This window comes from Lontra canadensis, unplaced genomic scaffold, assembly GCF_010015895.1.
Source record: "Lontra canadensis isolate GAN:19392208 unplaced genomic scaffold, GSC_riverotter_1.0 scaffold43, whole genome shotgun sequence".
In the NCBI taxonomy this organism is placed as follows: domain Eukaryota; kingdom Metazoa; phylum Chordata; class Mammalia; order Carnivora; family Mustelidae; genus Lontra; species Lontra canadensis.
Genome location: NW_022631037.1, coordinates 885395 through 907190, shown reverse-complemented (window position 1 = coordinate 907190; position 21796 = coordinate 885395). Strand labels below are relative to the sequence as shown.

The window sequence follows — 21796 nt, the reverse complement described above, 5'->3', positions numbered from 1 at the left end:
AAGCATTTCGCTGATTAATGAAAAATAAGTCCTTTATGCCCATCTACCCCTTCTACAAGGTTATACAATACTGCAGTGCATAATAGAAAACAAAAACAAAAACAATTTTTAAGTGTTTCTTAAATTAACTAGTTCTATTTCCCAATGCCTGTGTCCTTTGTATATTATTGCTATCATGCAAAGGAGATTCCCTTTGTGTTTACTAAACATTGTGTTCACATGAAGAAGAAACAATCAGGGAGGTCCCTTCACACTCTGAAAAACTGCAGCTAAGTAGCTGCAAAACAGTATACATCACACTGATTAAAACAATAAAAGTAAAATCAACAACAAAAGTATATTCCATTTCTACAGAAATACTGAGACAAAATATACACAAAACAAAAAGTCTCCTAAGAAGTTACTGTTTAAATAAGTGTGTAAATATAACTTACTTGCTACATTTTAAAATAATTCTTTATTAACTCTAAAAATAACTGCCCAGAAAACAGGAAAGTAAGTTTAATACATGAACAAGAAGTTAGAGTACCCTAAATGCAAAGGCATGTTCCATCTACAGACTTGGAAAATGGGCAAAGACCTGGGTCCACAACTAACTGTGACTGAACCTCACTTAATTTTAGTTTCCTCATGTATAAAATGAGGATAATACAATCTCTTTCAGAGGCTTGTTTTAAGATTAAATGATGTTACATAGTGGAAAATATTTAATAGACCTGATACATAGTAGGCATTCAACATTTGCTTTCCATTCCCCAGTGCTATATTAGCACAGTCAATAAGCATATGCCTCATAAAAATTTTGGGTTATAACTTTTTTAAAATCCCAGAATCTGGAAAACAGATTCTAAAAGAATTGACCTATAACTAGATTTCTCTGTTATTATATTCAGCTTTGGAGTTATTAAAAAGTGTCTAGTCTATTCAATATCACCATCTGCTAACCTACTGCCCACTTAGAATAACTCTTAAAACATACACATACTCTGGCGCCTGGGTGGCTCAGTCATTAAGTGTCTGACCTCAGCTCAGGTCATGATCCCAGGGTCCTGGGATGGAACCCCGCATCAGGCTCCCCGCTCTGTGTGAAGCGTGCTTCTCCCTCTCCCATTCCCCTGCTTGTGTTCCTTCTCTCACTGTATCTCTCTCTGTCAAATAAATAAATAAAATCTTTAATATAGAAATACACACACACACACACACACACACACACAGCACTGGCTCAGATTAGAGAAAATTGTATTCACCAACAATCATAACACTTGCAAGAAACACAATCCTGGGGCGCCTGGATGGCTCAGTGGGTTAAAGCCTCTGCCTTCGGCTCAGGTCATGATCCCAGGGTGCTGGGATCGAGCCCCACATGGGGCACTCTACTCCGCAGAGAGCTTGCTTCCTCCTCTCTCTCTCTCTCTCTCTCTGCCTACCTCTCTGCCTACTTGTGATCTCTTGTCTGTCAAATAAATAAATAAAATCTTTAAAAAAAAAAAAAGAAACACAATCCTACATGAAATGTCCTTCTGGAGACTATAAACATTCTGACAAAGATATTACACACAACAGTTGTTTATTGTAATCAGATCAGCAAATAAATAAGTGAAAACAAAACGGGTATTTCCTGCCATTGTCTTCCATTGGAAAGAAAGGTATAAAACAAGAGAGAAAAAAGACAGCATACAGGCAAGAGAGAGCTTATATCCAGTAACAACAGGATATATCATGCTCGAAGTTACGGTCCATGAAATGACTTATGAACTTAATTCAAAAGTATCTTTACATTTATTCATCAATAATCACTCTTAAAACAACACGGCAAATGATACAAACATATAAAAGTCTCTTACTAGAATGATTCCTCTACTATGAAATAATTTCAGGAGCAGAAACAGGAGGAAAATAAATATCTACAACAGACTTTTTGTAATAGGCAAATGCTATTGTAATTAGGACTAAATTCACTGTCCCTATGGTGATTAATTTTATATGTCAATAGGACTAGGCCACAATAACCAGATTTGGTCAAATATTATTCTAGATGTTTCCGAGAAAGTAGTTTTTGCATAAGATTAATATTTAAATCAGTAAAGTTTGAGTTAAGCAGATTATGTTCTATAATCTGAGTGTGCCTCATCCAATCAGTTGAAAGCCTTAACAGGAAAAACTACTGACCTCCTTGGAGGAAGAGACAATTCCATCTTTGGACCTGGACTGCAACTCTTCCCTCAGTGTCTAGATTTGGACTTGCCAGTCTTCACAGTCATGTGAGCCAATTTCTTAAAATCTCAATCTCAACTTCCCTCTCCCTCTCTCTCTCTCTCCCCATACAACTACACATATATATACCCTACATCATACTGGTTTTGTTTCTTTGGAGAACCCTAACTAATATGACCCCCATACCATTAAATGCATCCCTCAACAAATGATCCCATCACCAACTGCATATAATCACCTTACCCTTCCTTTTGCCTTATTTTTTTATAAAGTGATACCTCAATAAATGAATCTTGTAAAAACAAAAGCAATCTCTTTCATCATACTAACGTTAGCAGGGTTGATAAGGAGTAGAAAACCTTTCAAAAACTGCAAACCCAACTCAGCAGGTAGGTGAATGCCTTCCACGAACACATCTTTTCATGGAGTTTCCACAGGTCTACATGCCCCTGAACTACAGAGGGCTAAACATCAGGAAAACAGAAGTCAACAAAGCGGCTATACCATAGCGGCTAACCCTCTTTGTAGCTCCCACTCTTGTTCAGCGCCTCTGTAAACACATCAGCTCCCTAATTCTCGTGCTCTCGTGTACTGAGTCCCTCTAGTGAGATTATCACTTCACTTTTCGCTCTTTTCAACTCCAGAATTTCCGTTACGTTTTCTATAATTACTAACTCCTTATTGAGGTGCTCTATTTGTTGAGTCACTATTACCACACTTTCTTTAATTTTAGAAACACGACTCATTTACTTCTTGGAACATATTTTAAATCCTTATCTGTAAAATTTAACATCCAGAGACTAGCAGAACAGTTCCTACTGCCTCCCTTTTTTTCCTCAATGTGACACACTTCCTTGTTTCTTGGAATGTGTCCTAACTTTATGTTGAAAACTCAACTTTAAAATTATATAAATATAATACAGTATAACAACTCTGTAAATCTGTCTCCCTCTACAATGTGTAGTTACTAATATCTCTGCTCAGTTTTACTTTTCTTTAATTCTTATTATTTTAAAGCCTGGTTTCCCTGGGTTGCCCCAAGTCTATGTAGCTCAGTGGTTAGTCAATGATTTAACAGAGAATTTACTCAAATACTCAATAAAGGCTGTCATCCTTTCCAAAAGGATCTGTGTGTGGGTACTGCAGCACATTCAACATTCAGAACAATTTCAAGGCTCCCAAGATTTTAGTTTGGTCTCCATAAAAGTTACTATGATAAAAAAAACACATAAACTTAAAAAAAAAACTTAATGATGCTAATCTTTTATTTCAAGACTGAATTCTGATCTATCGCTTGTTTTCTTTTGTCTCCTGCTATCACCCTGCATATGAGAAAACAAGAAACAGAAATCACAAGACTGGAGCCACAGGAAACCCTAAATATGCTTTTAATTCTTTTCTCTTCTTTCTTGTAAGAGCATTGTCTCACAGTAACAAGGATTTTAAGATACCAAATTCACCCTCTAAAATAACAATACAAATTTTTAATTGTGGTTCAAAGAATTTTTTAATTTCCTTACCCAGAAGATCCAGTGCTCTTACAAACACCAAGGAGGGGCCTTTTTTCAGCAAAGTTGTCACACTTTTGAGTACCTGAAAAGGAATATAAAATAAAAGGTAAAATAAAACTTTGAGAAGGATTCTTTTACACTTTCCATTATTTTCATGCTCTCAAAATATAGGCAGCTAAAAAGATAGCAAAACATTCATGACAAATTGACATAATACACTTGATTGAACAAAAATAAAACAGCTATAAATAAACCTATAACTATTTTTAAAATTGAAACAGCATTTAAAATATCTTTTTTAAAAAGTTGGCACCAGCTTCAATCTTATACACACGGTCCATGAGATCAAAAACCACCCTGAACTTCACCAATAAATTACCTAAGACTAGTATAATTTTCATGTCAAAAGTAATTAAAGGGAGGTAAGAACAGAAAAATTATAAAATTATAGGCCATTATCAATATACATAAATGCAAAAGTCCTTTTAAAAATAGTAAACTGGATAGCAATATATTAGAAAAAAAAGCAAAATCTCATAACAAAGTTGGATTACCCAAGTAATAATTTCACATTACAAAACCTATTAATGTAATTCATTATATTAGCATTTCAACAAATGCCAAAAAAGCATTTGATTCTACACCTAGTCATGATAAGAACAAAAGAAAACAACAAAAATAAGTTTTCTTTTCCCAGTGATTATTTACAAAATATTATATAACAAAATCATAGATAATGCTTTAGATCATTCCCATGAAAATGAGTAATAACACAAGGATACCCAATTAACTGTTCCTATTCAACCCTATACTGAAAGCCCTAGACAGGATAATGACAATAATTGAACTCAACAATATTACTGGATATAAAACCAATGTAAAATAGCAGCAACAAGCAGAAGAATAGTCAGGAAATACAAAAAGGCTCAGAACCACATAAAAAGGTGCTCAACCTCACACATGAGAGAAATTCCATGTAAAACTATATTGAAAAATTATATTGAAATTTGCTAATTTTGAAGAAGTGAAAATGGTACTATGGTTATAATTTTAAGATCCTTTATCTTTTGGAAATAAATAATAAAATATTAACCAAGAGGCTGGTACAGTATCTGGAAGGGGATAGTTCGTAATATTTTGGATGAAAGAGAATAGATGCTAATGAATTAAAAGTAGCCATAAAATGATGGGTAATAGGTTCTTAAAGATTGTTATACTATTTTTACTACTTCTAAGTAAGTTAGAAACTTTCCATTAAAAAACTTTTAATTCGGGCGCCTGGGTGGCTCAGTGGGTTAAGCCGCTGCCTTCGGCTCAGGTCATGATCTCAGGGTCCTGGGATCGAGTCCCGCATCGGGCTCTCTGCTCAACAGGGAGCCTGCTTCCCTTCCTCTCTCTCTGCCTGCCTCTCTGCCTACTTGTGATCTCTGTCTGTCAAATAAATAAATAAAATCTTTAAAAAAAAAAAAAAAAAAAAAAAAAAAAAAAAAACTTTTAATTCTACTAATATACATTGACCTTCACATAAGACCTTCTCAAAAAAATCCAAAAGTCCTGTAAAATTCTCTGGCCATATCAATCAAAATTCTAAATGCAAATAGCCTTTAAGAGAGAAATATCACTGCTAAGACTTCACCCTACATATATAATTAGCCATGAGGAAAATAATTTGAATACAAAGTTATTCACTATAGCATTGTTTGTAACAGCAGAAGACTACTAAGTTCCAAATATATAATGAAGTATTTCCCATAGCTGTAAAAAAAACAAATGTATACTTCATGGAAATATTAAATGAAAGCTAAAATATAAAGTGGAAACATACACACACACACACACACACACACACACACACACACAAATAGAAAAATACAGAATACTATCCCATCTTTTGTATAACATGGAGAAAGAAAGACTTATTTGCATATATACAAACCTACACACACTCTCTAAGGATACATAAAAAATCCTAACTAATGGTGACCTATGGGAGGGAAAATGGAAAATGCAAAAGACAGGGAACAAAAATAGGGAAAAAAGCTTTCACTGTCCATATACTTTGTATGTTCTAGTTTTCAAACCATACAAATATATTAATTCCTCCTGAAATTTTGCTTTGTTTTTAAATAAGGAGACAAATTCCAGAAGAGACAAGTAAATGGTTTCATCTTCTGAGACAAGCTGGTAGACTGAAGACCTGCATTTCATTTTATCCCTTCTGAAAATTCCAGTTAGAGTACATTAAATCAAACAAGGTTGAAAACTATATAATGATGCCCACAAATTTTGGAAACAGATAATTGATGACTAACTTAGCAGCCCTAAGTAAAAGTTCAAGCTCATCATGGGGGAAAAAAAAAATCTGAGACTTAAACAATTTGATACCTGATTATGTTGGGTACACCTGAGATTTATCCTTACACAATTAGGAGATTGTAAAAGAGCTTGTGAGCTTTCTCTGGAGAATTTAACAAGTCAGTCCATGAAGAAAGACCAAAAGACACTGTCAATCAGAAAGCTCCACCAAAGAGTACAACCAAAGCACCAAACAGTAAATTAAAAATTGACAAACTCAACACAGAACTTTTGATCAGGTTTTTAGTTTGCCACTCACAAATACGTGCAGACAATGAAAACAATCATCTGCAAGTGTCTAACTCTAAACAGGAAGAAAAACATCAAAAATTACATATATATCTATATACATATAATCACTAATAATTTATAAGATACAAGAGAAGATAATGTAGTCATGGAATAATATAAGAATGCAATGAAAAATGGACTCTTGGAGAATAAAAGGAGCTCCTAGAAATTAAAAAAAAAAACAAGATAGATTATTTAATAAACTCAACACAAGGGACAAAGGTAAAATTGAGAAAAATTTCTCAGCAAAAATGTAAAAACTAGAGGAAAACAGCATTAATATATACACACATACACATAAAATGTTAAAAGAACAGCCCAAAGTCAACTTCTGGTCAAAAGTCCAATTTATAGATAGGAGAAGAGAAAAGGGGAAAAAAAAAAAAAAAAAGAAGAAGAGAGAGAGAGAGAAAACAGAGATGAAGAAATCATCTGTGAAATATTCCAAAACTTTTTCCCAGAACAAAAGAATGACTTTATGAGCTCTCTGAAGGTCTGGAACAATAGATTCAACAAACAACATCAATGTGCACCATTTCATGATAGTGATAACAAGAAGTTTCTACAAGCCCCCACGGAGAAAAAAACAGGCTATTTACAGAATCAGGAACTCCGATGGCTGCTTTAGGTATTAATAATATCACAAAACCCTACAGCTAACACCATATAGACTAAATGCCTTCCCCCTGAGGTGAAGAACAAGGCAAGACTCTCCACTCTCATCACTGCTATTTAACATACAATTGGAAGTTCTAGCTAAAGCAATAAGACAAGAAAGAAAGAAAAAAGGCATGCAGATAAGAAAGGTAGAAATAAAATCCTTGGGTGCTGATAACATGACTAATACACAGAATCAACAACCACAAAAACAAACAAACAACAACAACAACAAAAACCTAATGCTAATAAGTGAGTTAATCCAGCAAGGTCACAGGAGACAAGATCAACAAACAAAAAATCAAACGTGTTTCCTTTTTTTTTTTTTTTTTAAGATTTTATTTATTTATTTGAGAGAGAGAGAGAATAGGAGGAGGGGGTGGGGAGAGGCAGAGGGAGAGGGAGAAGCAGACTCCCCACTGAGCAGGGGAGACAAAGACACGAGGCCTGATCCCAGAACCCTGAGATCATAATTTGAGCTGAAGGCAGATGCCTAACTGACTGAGCAACCCAGATTCCCCCCAAATCAAATGTATTTCTATATACTAGTAATGGATTAACTAATAATGAGATTAACTGTACAACAACAATTTGTACACCTGAAATTAACATTACACTGTTATTACACCAACTGGAATCAAACTTTTTTTAAAAAGTAAAGTAACATTTATAATTGCTCAAAGGAAATTAAATGAATAAATCTAACAAAACACATGTAGGATTTATATACTGAAAACTGCAAAATGCTGATAAAAGAAATGAAAGATAATCCAAATACATGGAAATATATAATTGATATGATACACAGATTAAGGAAACAGAAGAGTACAAACAGACCCACACAAATATGGCCAACTAATTTTTATAAAGGTATAATAGCAATTAAACAGAGAAGAACAGTCTTTTCAACAAGTAGTCCTGGAGCAACTGGACATGCACAGGAAAAAAATAAAACTGGACCTCAAACTGGACCTTTATCCAAAATTAACTCAAAACAGATCACAGATTTATATGTAAAACTATGTAACTTTCAGAAGAAAATCTGCAGGACTTAGGGTTTGGTGAAGAGGTCTCAGGCATCAAAAAGTATGATGCATAGGACCAAAAAAAAAAAAAAATCAATAAACTGGAATTAAAATTCTTAAAAACAAGCAAAAAAATTAATAAGAAAACAAAAAACAAGCTACACATTGGGGAAAAAAATATTTAGAAAACCCATGTCTGACAAAAAAACTCATACCCACAAAATACAAACTCAAACTCAACACTGAAAAAAAAATACAATCCAATTAGAAACTGGGCAAAAGAAATAAAAAGATATTACACTGGAAAGAAGATATGGATGGCAAATAAAACAAGGAAAAGATTCTCAACATTATCAGCCATCAAGAAAATTGAAATTAAGACCAAAATGACATATAATTACATAGCGATTAGAATAACTAAAACAGAAAATCATGGTAATAACAAGGATTGGTGAAGACGCAAAAAATCTAAATCTTTCGTGCATTCTTGGAAATGAAAAATAGTACAACCCCTCTTAAAAAAAGTTTGATGTTTTCTTTAAAAACAGCAAAAGAGGCACCTGGGTGGCTCAGATGGTTAAGTAGTCTGCCTTTGGCTCAGGTCATGATCCCAGGTCTTGGGATGGAGCCCTGCATTGGGCTTCCTGCTCAGCAGGGAGTTGGCTTCTTCCTCTCCCTTTGCCCCTCCTCCCCACTCATTCTTTCTCTCTCACTCAAATAAATAAATAATCTTTAAAAAAAAAAAAAAGAGTAACAATAACTTATACTTCCCATACATCCCAGCAATCACAGTACTGGGCATTTATCCCAAAGAACTAAAAAATTATGTCCACACAAACCAGTACACAAAGTTTTACAGTACTTTTATTCGAAACAGCCCGAAAGGGAAATCATCCTAGATGTCATACAACAGATGAGTATCTCTATACCATGTAATACTAATCAATACACAAGTAGAACTATTCATATGTTAAACAACTTGGATATACCTCAAGAACATCGTGCTAAATGGAAAAGCCAATCTCAAAACTTTACATACTGTGTAATTCCAGTTATGTAATTCTAGTTACTGTCCACCAATGTCGTTTCTTGGTTTATATATTATTCTGTACTTATATATGAGGTGACCATGAAGAAAAACTAGGTAAAGGGTATGCAATACCCCTCTCTGGTATTTTTGCAACTTCCTAAAATATCTATTATTTCAGAAAACTTGCTAGGATTGGTTTATAAATGTTTTTCTATAAATATTAAAAATTTGGGTTTTACTCTTACTGGGTATTTACCCTAAAGATACAAATGTAGTGATCCGAAGGGGCACGTGCACCCGAATGTTTATAACAGCAATGTCTACAATAGCCAAACTATGGAAAGAACCTAGATGTCCATCAACAGATGAATGGATAAAGAAGATGTGGTATATATATACAATGGAATACTATGCAGCCATCAAAAGAAATGAAATCTTGCCATTTGCGACGACGTGGATGGAACTAGAGGGTATCATGCTTAGCGAAATAAGTCAATCAGAGAAAGACTATTATCATATGATCTCCCTGATAGGAGGAAGTGGAGATGCAACATGGGGGGTTAAGGGGGTAGGAGAAGAATAAATGAAACAAGATGGGATTGGGAGGGAGACAAACCATAAGTGACTCTTAATCTCACAAAACAAACTGAGGGTTGCTGGGGGGAGGGGGGTTGTGATAAGGGGATGGGGTTATGGACATTGGGGAGGGTATGTGCTATGGTGAGTGCTGTGAAGTGTGTAAACCTGGCGATTCACAGACCTGTACCCCTGGGGGTAAAAATATATGTGTATAAAAAATTAAAAATTTAAAATTTAAAAAAAAAAAAAGTATGTATATCAGGGCGCCTGGGTGGTTCAGTCGGTTAAGCGGCAGTCTTCAGCTCAGGTCATGATCCCAAGGTCCTGGGATCCAGCCCTGCATCAGGCTCTCCGCTCAGCAGGGAGTCTGCTTCCCTGCCCCCTGCCTGCCTCTCTGCCTACTTGTGATCTCTCTCTCTCTGCCAAATAAATAAATAAAATCTTTTTTTTAAAAAGGTATGTATATAAAAGAATGAGAAAACAAGCCACAGTCAGGAGACATCTTTGCAAAAGACACATCTGATAAAGGACAGTTATTAAAAACATACAAAGAACTCAACACTGAACAATAAGAAAGTGAAGAACCCAAATCAAAAAATGGAAAAAAGATCTGAACAGACACCTAACCAAAGATGATATACAGATGGCAAACAGGCATATGAAAAAATGCTCCACATCATATGTCATCAAGGAAATTAAAATTAAAACAACGAAATATCACTACACACCTATTAGAATGACCAAGATCCATAACAATGACCATAACAAATGTTGGCAAAGATTTGGAGAACAGGAACTCTTATTCCTTGCTAGTAGGAATGCAAAATAGTACAGCCACATTGGAAAACAGTTTGGCAGTTTCTTACAAAACTAAAGATACTCATACCACCCAATCCAGTAATCACACTCCTTGGTATTTACCCAAAGTTATTGAAAGCTTTGTCCACACAAAAACTTGCACACATGTTTGTAGCCTTTTTTAAAGATTTTATTTATTTATTTGACAGAGAGATAGAAAGAGAACACAAGTAAGCAGAGCAGCAGGCAGAATGAGAGAGAAGCAGGCTCTCCGCTGAGCAGAGAGCCCGATGCGGGGCTCAATCCCAGGACCCTAGAATCATGACCTGAGCTGAAGGCAGCTGCTTAACCAACTGAGCCACCCAGGCACCCCCTTCGTAGCATTTTTATTCTAGTTGCCAAAACTCAGAAGCAATTAGGACATCCTTCAGTAGGTGAGTGGATAAACTGTGATATATCCAGACAATGGAATATTATTCAGGACTAAAATGAAATGAACTATCAATCCATGATAAAAACATGGGGGAAAATTAAATTTGCCACTGAGTAAAAGAAGTCAACCTGAAAAAGCTACCTACTATGTGATCATCATATGACATTCTGGAAAAGGCAAAACTACGGAGACAATATGAGACTGACGCACTACCTACTGCGCTAACGAGGCACCTAAAACTACGGAGACAATAAAAAGATCAGTTGTTATCAGGGGGTTAGAGGAAAGAGAGATTAATTCATAGAGCACAAATGATGTTTAAGGCAGTGACACTATTCTGTATGATATTATAATGATGGGTATATGGCATTACTCATTTGTCAAAACCCATAGAATATATAACACCAGTAGAGAATTATAATATAATCTATAGACTTTGGGTGGTAATCATGTATCAATTTAGGTGTCAACATGGAAAGACGTGGATAGTGGGAGAATAGGAGGGTAGGCAGGGGGTACAAAGGAACCCTCTGTGCTTTCCATCCAATTCTGTTATACAAATAAAACTGCTCTTAAAATATTAATTTTTACAAAAAGACATACCAAACTCTTAAATACTCATGTTCATTGCAGCATTATTCACAATAACCAAAAGGTGAAAGCAACCCAAATGTCCATCAATGGATTGAATGGATAATGAAAATGTGCTATATACACACAATGAAATATTATCCAGCTTTTAAAAAGAAGAAAATCCTGTTATATGCTACATATGGATAAATCTTGAGGACATTATGCTAAGTGAAATATGCCGGTCACAAAAAGACAACTCCATTACTCTACTTAAACACGAAGCATCTAAAGTAGTTAAACTCATAGAAACAGAAAGTCGAATGTGGTTACCGTGGGCTGGGCCTGGGCCAGGGAGAGATGGAGAGCTGTTACACAATGGATACAGACATTCAATTTCACAAGTTGAAAAAGTTCTAGAGATCTATGTACATACTAAACACTACTGAACCAAATGGTGATCTAAAGATGGTAAACTTCACATGATTTTTACTACAACTAAAAATTTTGAAAAAGGTAGAAATAAGTTGTGCACATATATGGGTACACCAGTGCAAGAATGCACATTGATGTGCATACATACACATACAGATATTCAGTTACATTACACACTAACCTCATAAACATCAATTTCAAAAATTGGGATATACCTCTTAGGGGATTAGGATAAAGATATTTAGAAGAGGTAGCCAGGGGACTTCAGCATGCTATTAACAATGTCTCATTTTTTCACTGGCTGATAAAAAGTAGCTGTAATGTTTAGAATCCATGTTAACAGAACACTCCAAAAATAATGGGGACTGATCCAGAAGAGACAGGCTAATGGTTATACATTTCGATTGTGACATGATATACCTAATATGACATTTTTAAATTGTTAATATAATTATACAAAATAGGTTAAGACTAACTGTATCATTCCTTGACAGACTATACTAACATGTGAATATGATAAAAGATAAAAAACACAATTAGTATTTATGAATAAAGTTCTCACTATTTAACTTTCTAGGAGCTTATAACAATCAATGTGTTAAGTCTTTACAAATTACTAATTTACTATAGATTTGTACTGTTACTCCTGCTCAACAAATAAATCAAATTTCACAATTAACAATATAACTTCAATCAAGTACAAGTTAACAATTAACTTGTCCAAAGCCCACAGTATTTATGTTCCAAATTAATTATAGGTGAACTTCATCTATGGAAGCCCAATTCTTCACTCCTAACATATTTCACCTTCACCTTCAACAATAACCATTCTACTTCTACTTCCTGGTGTCTAGAACGCCTTTACAATTTGTACCTGTATTATACATAACAATTTGATATTTTGATGAATGAAACATCATGTCTTTAAAATGCAAATAATACTGGTGAGAATGGTTTGATGGTTTTGTGTTTCTCAAACCTGAATGGAAGAACTCCCATTGGTTTCAGCTACCTAACAGGTTATATCAGTACTCCTGACTTTGCACTAGAAGGTCAGCCATCCAACAATTACTGAAGACTTGGATTCTTCACAGATATTCGAAGAGAGCCAAGCAAAAATTTAAACACAAAATAAAACCTTAACTTGCAAATGGCTTAACCTCCAACATAACTACTACCAAAACCAGGCAGGCAGAAAAGACCAGAGTCAACAATAAGCAAACAAATAATAATGGAACCTCCAAATTCATTTGAGTCATGCTCTTCAGTTAAAAAAAAAAAAAAATTCTAATTTCAGAGTCAGAAAACTAGGTAACAAAACCTTAACTCTGCTTTAAATAATGTATTGTAGATGGTTTGAATAAACACAGTTTTTAAAGTGTTAGTATAAAAATTCTACCATCTCATGAACACTGTAGCTATTAACCTGATTTTTCATGCAGTAGAAATAGGAGCATGTACTCTCCATGATGCCTAATGGAGTCACCACCCTCCCGTAATGTAATCCTCCAAATTGTAGAGGATTAACTTTTTATATATAAAATTGTTTATTTGCATGTTCAATAGAGAGAATGACGTTACACACACCTGTTCTACAGCATTTAACAGAATGTAGCATTATGATTGAAATGAAAAGCGGCTAGCCAAATCCATCAAATATAAAAACTATTGCAATCCTGTTGCAAAGTCCTTTTGTTAAACTCCTTTTATTCTAAATCCTTTTAATTCTGTCCTATAACACTAAAACATTTATAAAAAGCTTAAAATCCTAATAAATCGCACAATTAAAGTAATGAAAATGGGCTTGCCCCCCAAGTTACAACTCCTCTTTTCCTCAACAAAATTTAAGATAGTTTACATGTCAGAAAATGTTAAATAATATCCCCCACCATACGGACCAGTATTAAACTCATTTGAACCAGAGTTTAAGCTCATAAATCAGTCTTAAAGATTTTAAGACATCAAATAGAAACCACTTCTGTGAAGATCCAAAAGCAGATCCAGAGGCAAATACAAATCCAACTCTACTCTTTTGATGTGGAGAATGATCTCTTAAATATAAAGATTTAAAGTATGCTAATACTAACAAAATTTAACTGAGACAGTATTTTGTAGAAAATTTCACTAAACAATTTATTCATCTTATCAGTTAATTAAACCATTTACAAGCCTTCCACCCCATTTTTTATTTTGCTGAAATAATTTTCTTTTAGAAAAGATTTAATTTGGGGTGCCTGGGTGCCTCAGTTCATTAAGCGTCCTCCTTCAGCTCAGGTCATGATCCCAGGGTCCTGGGACTGAGACCCTGAGCAGGGAGTGTGCTTCTCCCTCTCCCTATGCTGCTCCCCTTGCTTGTGCTATCCCTCTCTCTGTCAAATGAATAAATAAAATCTTTTTTAAAAAAGAAAAGAAAAAGAAAGGATTTAATTCAACCAGTTTGTCATGTCCAGTTTTCCTTATAAATTCTCTCAATGTGAGCTTCAAGTTGTAGTAACATTTTACAGATCTAAAATTTAGCTAGAAACTATGATTCCATTGTCATAGGCAAATTTTATTGTATAATAATTTTAGATTCTGTCAGGATCTTTTCCCACTAAAAAGTTCTATTTTCTTACAAAATTTTCTTTAAAAATTCTCTCCTTATGTTACAAAATAATCCCCATTATAAACTGGGTAATCCTCATATTTATCTCTTACCTAAGCAGGGAATTTTTTAAGGCAGAGAAGACAGAGATGAAATAAAAGAGATGAGAAAGGAGACAGACTCAGGAAACTAGATGGAGGTTGCAGGTCCATCAACCAACCACAGGGAGAAACAGGACAGAAATCATAATGCCTTGAACAGTTTTATCTAAATATGACCACTAAAGAGATCTTTGCCATTTGCCTCAAATATCCAAAATGTGTATATACATTTTAGCCTCCACAGTTTCAAAAAGCTTAATATATTAAAGACATTTGTTTCATTACTACTAGCCTTATTACATTCCCCCATTAGTTAAAATGTGAAGTCTCCCTTAACACTGATTGGCATCATATTTCACCTTGATGATGTGGCCCTTGTGGCTCCTTCACAGTTTAGACGCATCAGACCTTAACAAGCACACAGCACAAACCATCCATTTGACAGGGGATTAAACTGATATTAACAAGGCTAAATAACTTGTGCAAGTTGGTGTGGTACTGAATGCCACATGTGAACCTGAAAGAGAGTCTGAATTCTTTCCTTTGCTACCCTTGGCCTTGGCCACTGAAAAAAGCTACTGTCAGAAAATTAGAATCAACTTCTCTCCTGAAAAAAAAAAATAAAATTATTGACAAAGGCCAATGTATTTAATCTGTTAGTGCTTTAATTCTCTCACCTGTAAAATGAGGATAAATACCAACACCTCATACAGGACTGTTGTGAGGATTTAAAAAGATAATAAATGCAATGGACTAAGCAAGGTACTGCAACAGGTAACAACTGAGTAAACCTGATGCAATGATTACAGCAGCTGGCAACTCTGGGATGGCCAATCCATTCATCTGCTTTTCTGGTAAACAAACAAACAAACAAACAAAATAAACCAACCTGTTCACATCCTTGACTTCCCTTTTACTTTTCTACCATGGGGCCAATATCTCTTTGACCTAACTGTCTTTTTCACCCATGTAGGAAAATGCCAAGCACACTTCCACCTCAGGAATGCTGCACTTTCTGCTCTCTACTTGGAAATACCCATCTATGCCCTAGTCATGTATCTAGTTTACTTGCATGCTTCTTTTTAAGTCACGCTAAAAACATTTTCCAATCAGAAAGATCTTTGCCAAAAAAAAAAGAAAGAAAGAAAGATCATCGCCAATCAGGTTCTAGTTCTTTACCCTGATTTATTTTTTTTTTCAGACACTTAACAGAGCCTCATATTATACATGCTCCACTGTTTGTCTCCACACACTCAAATAGGGACTCAAACTCTAGGACACAAAAAGACGTGTATAACAATGTTCACAACAGGGGTGCCTGGGTGGCTCAGTGGGTTAAGCCTCTAACTTCAGCTCAGGTCATGATCTCAGGGTCCTGGGATCGAGCCCCACACTGGGCTCTCTGCTCAGCGGGGAGCTTGCTTCCCCCTCTCTCTCTGCCTGCCTCTCTGCCTACTTGTGATCACTCTCTCTCTCTGTTAAATAAATAAAATCTTTTAAAAAAAAATGTTCACAACAGCTTTATTCATAACAGCTCAAAACTAGATTCACCTAAATTCCATCAACAGAACAATGGATAGTTTAGTATATTCATACAATGGAATATTACAATAATAAAAAGGAAAGATATACTGATATACACATCATCATCAAGAACAGGGAAAGCTACTCCCTCCAAAATGAAAGAAATCAGAATAGATGGCCTCTGGAGGAGATGAGCATGACTGGGAAGGGTGTGTGAGAACTGTCTGAGGTGATGGATATGATCTCCATCTTTATGGAAATATGTGTTACAGGAGTGTGTATGCATCTGTCAAAACAAACTATAACAAAATTCTCTGCATTTCTCTATTGTAAATTATACCTGCATTAAAAAAATTGAAGCAAATGGTTGGGGTGCCTGGGTGGCTCAATGGGTTAAGCCTCTACCTTCAGCTCGGGTCATGGTCTCGGGGTCCTAGGATCGAGCCCCGCATCGGGCTCTTTGCTCAGTGGGGAGCCTGCTTCCCCCTCTCTCTCTGGCTGCCTCTCTGCCTACTTGTGATCTCTGTCTGTCAAATAAATAAAAAAAAAATTTTTTTTTATCTTAAAAAAAAAATTGAAGCAAATGAGAAATTCGTTCAGTGGCAAAGGAAATAAACCATGTACATAACATTGATAGTGGCTAATTAGAGTGGTTAAGACTAGAAGTGGGCTTTTTCCTCCTTTTTATCTAAAATGTGACCAAAATAAATATTAATAAATAGGAGTTTATCATTCTACTCGTTCTACCTTTCCGGGGGCTTGATGTTTTTCAAAATAAGATATTGGAATATATATGCATTAGAATAAAAAATAATCCACTTCATTCAAAATGTTAATTACTTACACTTTAGCAGGGATTGCCAATACTACAAATAAGGATTTAAGAAATTTTGCCTCAACCTCTTTAGAGAAAGGTTGTCTAAAAAACAAAATAGCCTCAGAATAAGTACAAGGGATCACTAGCCTTTTATTTGAATTGCTGAACCACAAATACAAACGTAATCATGTACAGTTCCATATCAAAGTCAAATAATGTTTATAATTTTAAGATTATTTAAGTTAAATTCAATAGACTGGGAAGATAATTTTAACAAATCCTTCCCAAAATACAGAATAAATGGAAATTTTTTTTTTAATTAAATGAGAAAGTTATAGATGCCCAATATCTAACTTGTAAAAGTTCCAAAAAGAGAGACTAGGGAAAACAGAAGGAAATTATAAGTAATATAAGAATTTTCCAAAACCAAAGAACATAAAGCCCTATACCCTACCCTCTATTCACACAGCAGATATCATGATTCTACAAAAATACAAGCCTGAATGATTTAATTCTCAAAATCCTCTAGTGGCTTCCTCTCTCACTCAGAGATAGAAAGTAAAAGCCAAAAATACTTATAAACACATCCCTTGGTACCTCATTTACTTAGCTCCCATCTATCTCTTAATACCCCTCGCCCATTCTGCCTCAGCCTCACTAGCAGCCTCCTTGAGGTTATCCAGATACACCAACTATCTTCCCTCCCTTGGGTCTTCACACTCTGCCTATGAAGTAGAGGATGACTAATTTTTGTCAAGCCTTGGTTATCTGTCATTTAAAACTAGGTATGTGGGTGATTCATTAAAAAAAAATTAAACTTTAATAAAAATATATATAAAAATATAATGCCTCTCGGGTCGCCTGAGTGGCTCAGTCAGTTGGGCTGCTTCCTTCGGCTCGGGTCATGATCCCGGGGTCCTGGGATTGAGTCCGCATCGGGCTCCTTGTCCGGCGGGGAGCCTGCTTCTCTCTCTGCCTCTGCCTGTGACTCTGCCTGCTCTCTCTCTGACAATAAATAAATAAGAAATATTTTTTTAAAAACTTTAAAAAACTATATATAATGCCTCTGTTGTTAAGTGAATACCCATTTAGGATTGCCCTGTCCTCCAAAGAACTGATGTGGGTGTTTTGTTTTGTTTTGTTTTCATTATGAAATGTCCCTCCTCACCCCTGAGAATACTTGCTCTAAAGTCTTTACCCAACATTAATATAGAATTTAAACTTTCTTATGATTAATTTCTATTCTGGATTATTTTAAATATATTGGTATCTTTATATTTAACATTTATTTGTTATAGACAGCATATAATTAGGTCTTGTCTTCTTTTGGATTAACTAAGTCTTGTTTAACATTCTATTTTATCCCTTCTATTGTCTGATGAACTCCACTTGTTTGGTTTTGTTCTTGTTTGTTCCCCTTTTTTCCTCCTTTGGTTGCTCTAGAGTTTGCAGTAGATGTGTAAGTTATTTCACTCATCATCAGGGAAATACACATCTATATTCAAATAATATAGTATTTCACATATAATGCAAGACACTCCCAAGAGACTATTTGTTTTTTGTTTTTTTATTTGACAGAGAGAGATCACAATTAGGCAGAGAGGCAGGCAGAGAGAGAGGGAGAAGCAGGCTCCCTGCTAAGCAGAGAGCCTGATGCGGGGCTTGATCCCAGGACCCTGAGATCATGACCTGAGCCGCAGGCAGAGGCTTTAACCCACTGAGCCACCCAGGCACCCCCAGTCTATTTGTTTTTGTTTTTTTTTTTTAAGATTTTTTTTTAAGGTTTTTTTTTTTGTTTTTTTTTTTGACAGAGATCACAAGTAGATGGAGAGGCAGGCAGAGAGAGAGAGAGGGAAGCAGGCCCCCTGCCGAGCAGAGAGCCCGATGCGGGACTTGATCCCAGGACTTTGAGATAATGACCTGAGCTGAAGGCAGTGGCTTAACCCACTGAGCCACCCAGGCGCCCCTCTATTTGTTTTTTAAACACCTGTTGTCCTCATATGCTGCTTATCAGTTCTTATATACAAAAACAAAAACAAAAAGTAGCTGGTGTGGGTTTCTTTTCCTTTTGTGAAGGTTTTGCCTGTTTCCTAGCTAGGTTATTCACCTGGTACTGAATTCCTGACAAAAATTTCTATATGAACATGGTAAATAAAGGCAATGACAGAAGGAGGACAGAAAGAATTTAAAATACAATATTCAGGGGCACCTGGGTGGCTCAGTGGGTTGAGGCCTCTGCCTTTGGCTTGGGTCATGGTCCCGAGATCCTGGGATCGGGCCCTGCATTGGGCTCTCTGCTCAGCGGGGAGTCTGCTTCTCCCTCTCTCTCTGCCTGCCTCTCTGTCTACTTGTGATCTCTATCAAATAAATAAATAAAATCTTTTAAAAAAAATACAATATTCAGAGAGATAAGCAGACAATTTTCCAGAATTATATAAAGGCAACAATCCTGTGGTCCAGTAAGCTTGATGAATCTGTAGTAAAATAGAAAAAAATTCACACCTAGAAAAAAGCCTTGAAACATCTACATCAATTGTTAATATATTCCCTAATGAAGAAAGAAACGGAATTAAGGAATACATATGCAAAAAGTATACATGTGTAACTAGATATAATTCATTTTTATAACAACATTTTTTCTTTTTTTTTTAAGATTTTATTTATTTATTTGACAGACAGAGATCACAAGTAGGCAGAGAGGCAGGCAGAGAGAGAAGGGAAGCAGGCTCCTGGCCGAGCAGAGAGCCCAATGCAGGGCTTGATCCCAGGACCCTGGGATCATGACCCGAGCCAAAGGCAGAGGCTTTAACCCACTGAGCCACCCAGGTGCCCCCATTTTTTCATTTTTTTTTTAAAGACTTCTATTTATTTATTTGACAGAGAGAGATCACAAGTAGGCAGAGAGGCAGGCAGAGAGAGAGGGGGGAGCAGACTTCCTGCTGAGCAGAGCGCCCAATGCAGGGCTGGATCCCAGGACCCTGGGATCATGACCTGAGCCAAAGGCAGAGGCTTTAACCCACTGAGCCACCCAGGTGCCCCCCATTTTTTCATCTTTAAAGACTAAGATAAAAGAAAGGTGAGAATAAGACACAGACAATATGAGAAAATATGTTCCAAGTAAATATAAGATAGAATAAATAGAAGAAGAAAAACAAGAAGGAAAATTCTTTGAGAGAGATGACTTAAAATTCCAAAATTAAAAAAGAAAAATTTAAACATGGTGGTAAAATTATCTTAAAGGGCCAATATTTAAACTATTTCCATGTATGCCTATCAAAATATTTACAGATATCATATAATTGGCTTAGGGGTGTATCTCAAAAAATGCCACATTGAGCCAAAATTCTATGAAAGATACAAAGGACCCTAACCTAGATACAAAACCAAAATACATAAGTTGGTTGCATTTCTATGTACCAATGATGAAGCAGCAGAAAGAGAAATTAAGCAATCAATCCCATTTATAATTGCACCAAAAACCATAAGATACCTAGGAATAAACCTAACCAAAAATGTGAAAGACCTGTACTCCAAAAACTATAAAGCACTGATGAAATCTAAGCAAACACAAAGAAATAGAAAGATATGGGGCACCTGGGTGGCTCAATCAGTTAAGCATCTGCCTTCAGCTCAGCTCAGCTCATGATTCCGGGGTCCTGGGATCCAGCCCTGCATCCAGCTTCCTGCTCAGTGGGGAGTTTGCTTCTCCCTGTGTCTCTGCCTGCCACTCTCCCTACCTGTGCTTGCTCTCTCTCTCTCTTTCTGTCTCTCAAAATAAATAAATAAATAATCTTTTAAAGAGAGAGAGAGAGAGAGAGAGAAAGAAAAAAAGACATTCCATGCTCATGGATTGGAAGAACAAATATTGTTAAAATGCTTGTACTACCCAAAGTGATCTAAAGATTTAAGGCAATCCTTATCAAAATACCAACAGCACTTTTCACAGAACTAGAACAAACAATCCTAAAAATTCAAATAGCCAAAGCAATCTTGAAATCAAGAACAACCAAAAAAAGGGGGGGGGGAGAGAACAAGAAGATACAGGCATCATAATTCCAGACTTCAAATTATATTACCAAGAATACTTATTTTTTTTAAGTTTTTATTTATTTATTTGACAGACAGTGATCACAAGTAGGCAGAGAGGCAGGCAGAGATAGAGGGGGAAGCAGGCTCCCTGCTGAGCAGAGAGCCTGATGCGGAGCTTGATCCCAGGACCCTGGGATCATGACCTGAGCTGAAGGCAGAGGCTTAACCTACTGAGCCACCCAGGCGCCCCACCAAGAATACTTTTTAAAGAGCATTGATCCATCTCTGCAAGATTTAGAAAAATTCTATTAGTAGTGACAGAACAATGTGGTTAGAAACAAGCCACTGTTAAGATAAATTAAAAACACTCATACTGTGTTAACCAACAAGTATACCATAAAAAAAATATATTTAGGTGTTCATTCAATATCTGCCTAGAAAAAAAGTACTTTGGATATAAAGAAATTTTAAATAAGTGCTAACATGTATATAGCCCAGAATTTATCTGCCCACCCAACCATATGCTATTCATTGCACACACCCAACACACATGCGTGAACCACTCAATTCTAGCCAAAAGAATGCCTGGTCAAATGCTAGGGTTGGTCTTTTTACACGATAGGTAAATTATATACTCATAAATAGACATAAAACCTCTTATAACACTCAAGGATCAACTATATCAACTAGGAAACTTTGAGATTTATCCAGTTTTTTTAAGGATTTGCAGACTGCAGGGAAATAAATCTTGCTGAACAACAGAGCGTTCTTGCTGACTAAGACCAATTTCCCCAAGCATAACAATATCTGAGAAACAAGAACCAAAATACAGAGTATCAAAGT

At 35.7% G+C, this 21796-nt stretch overlaps 1 protein-coding gene across 11 annotated transcripts in view; it reads right to left on the bottom strand.

Moving 5' to 3' along the window:
• BCAS3 (BCAS3 microtubule associated cell migration factor) overlaps window positions 1-21796 on the bottom strand; it is a 584262-nt gene that overhangs the window by 490173 nt on the left and 72293 nt on the right. For all 11 annotated transcript variants that reach the window (XM_032871859.1, XM_032871862.1, XM_032871866.1 and 8 more), the window contains exon 7: window positions 3735-3807. In XM_032871859.1, the coding sequence (XP_032727750.1) occupies window positions 3735-3807 (73 nt within the window). The remainder of the gene's footprint in view (window positions 1-3734; window positions 3808-21796) is intronic.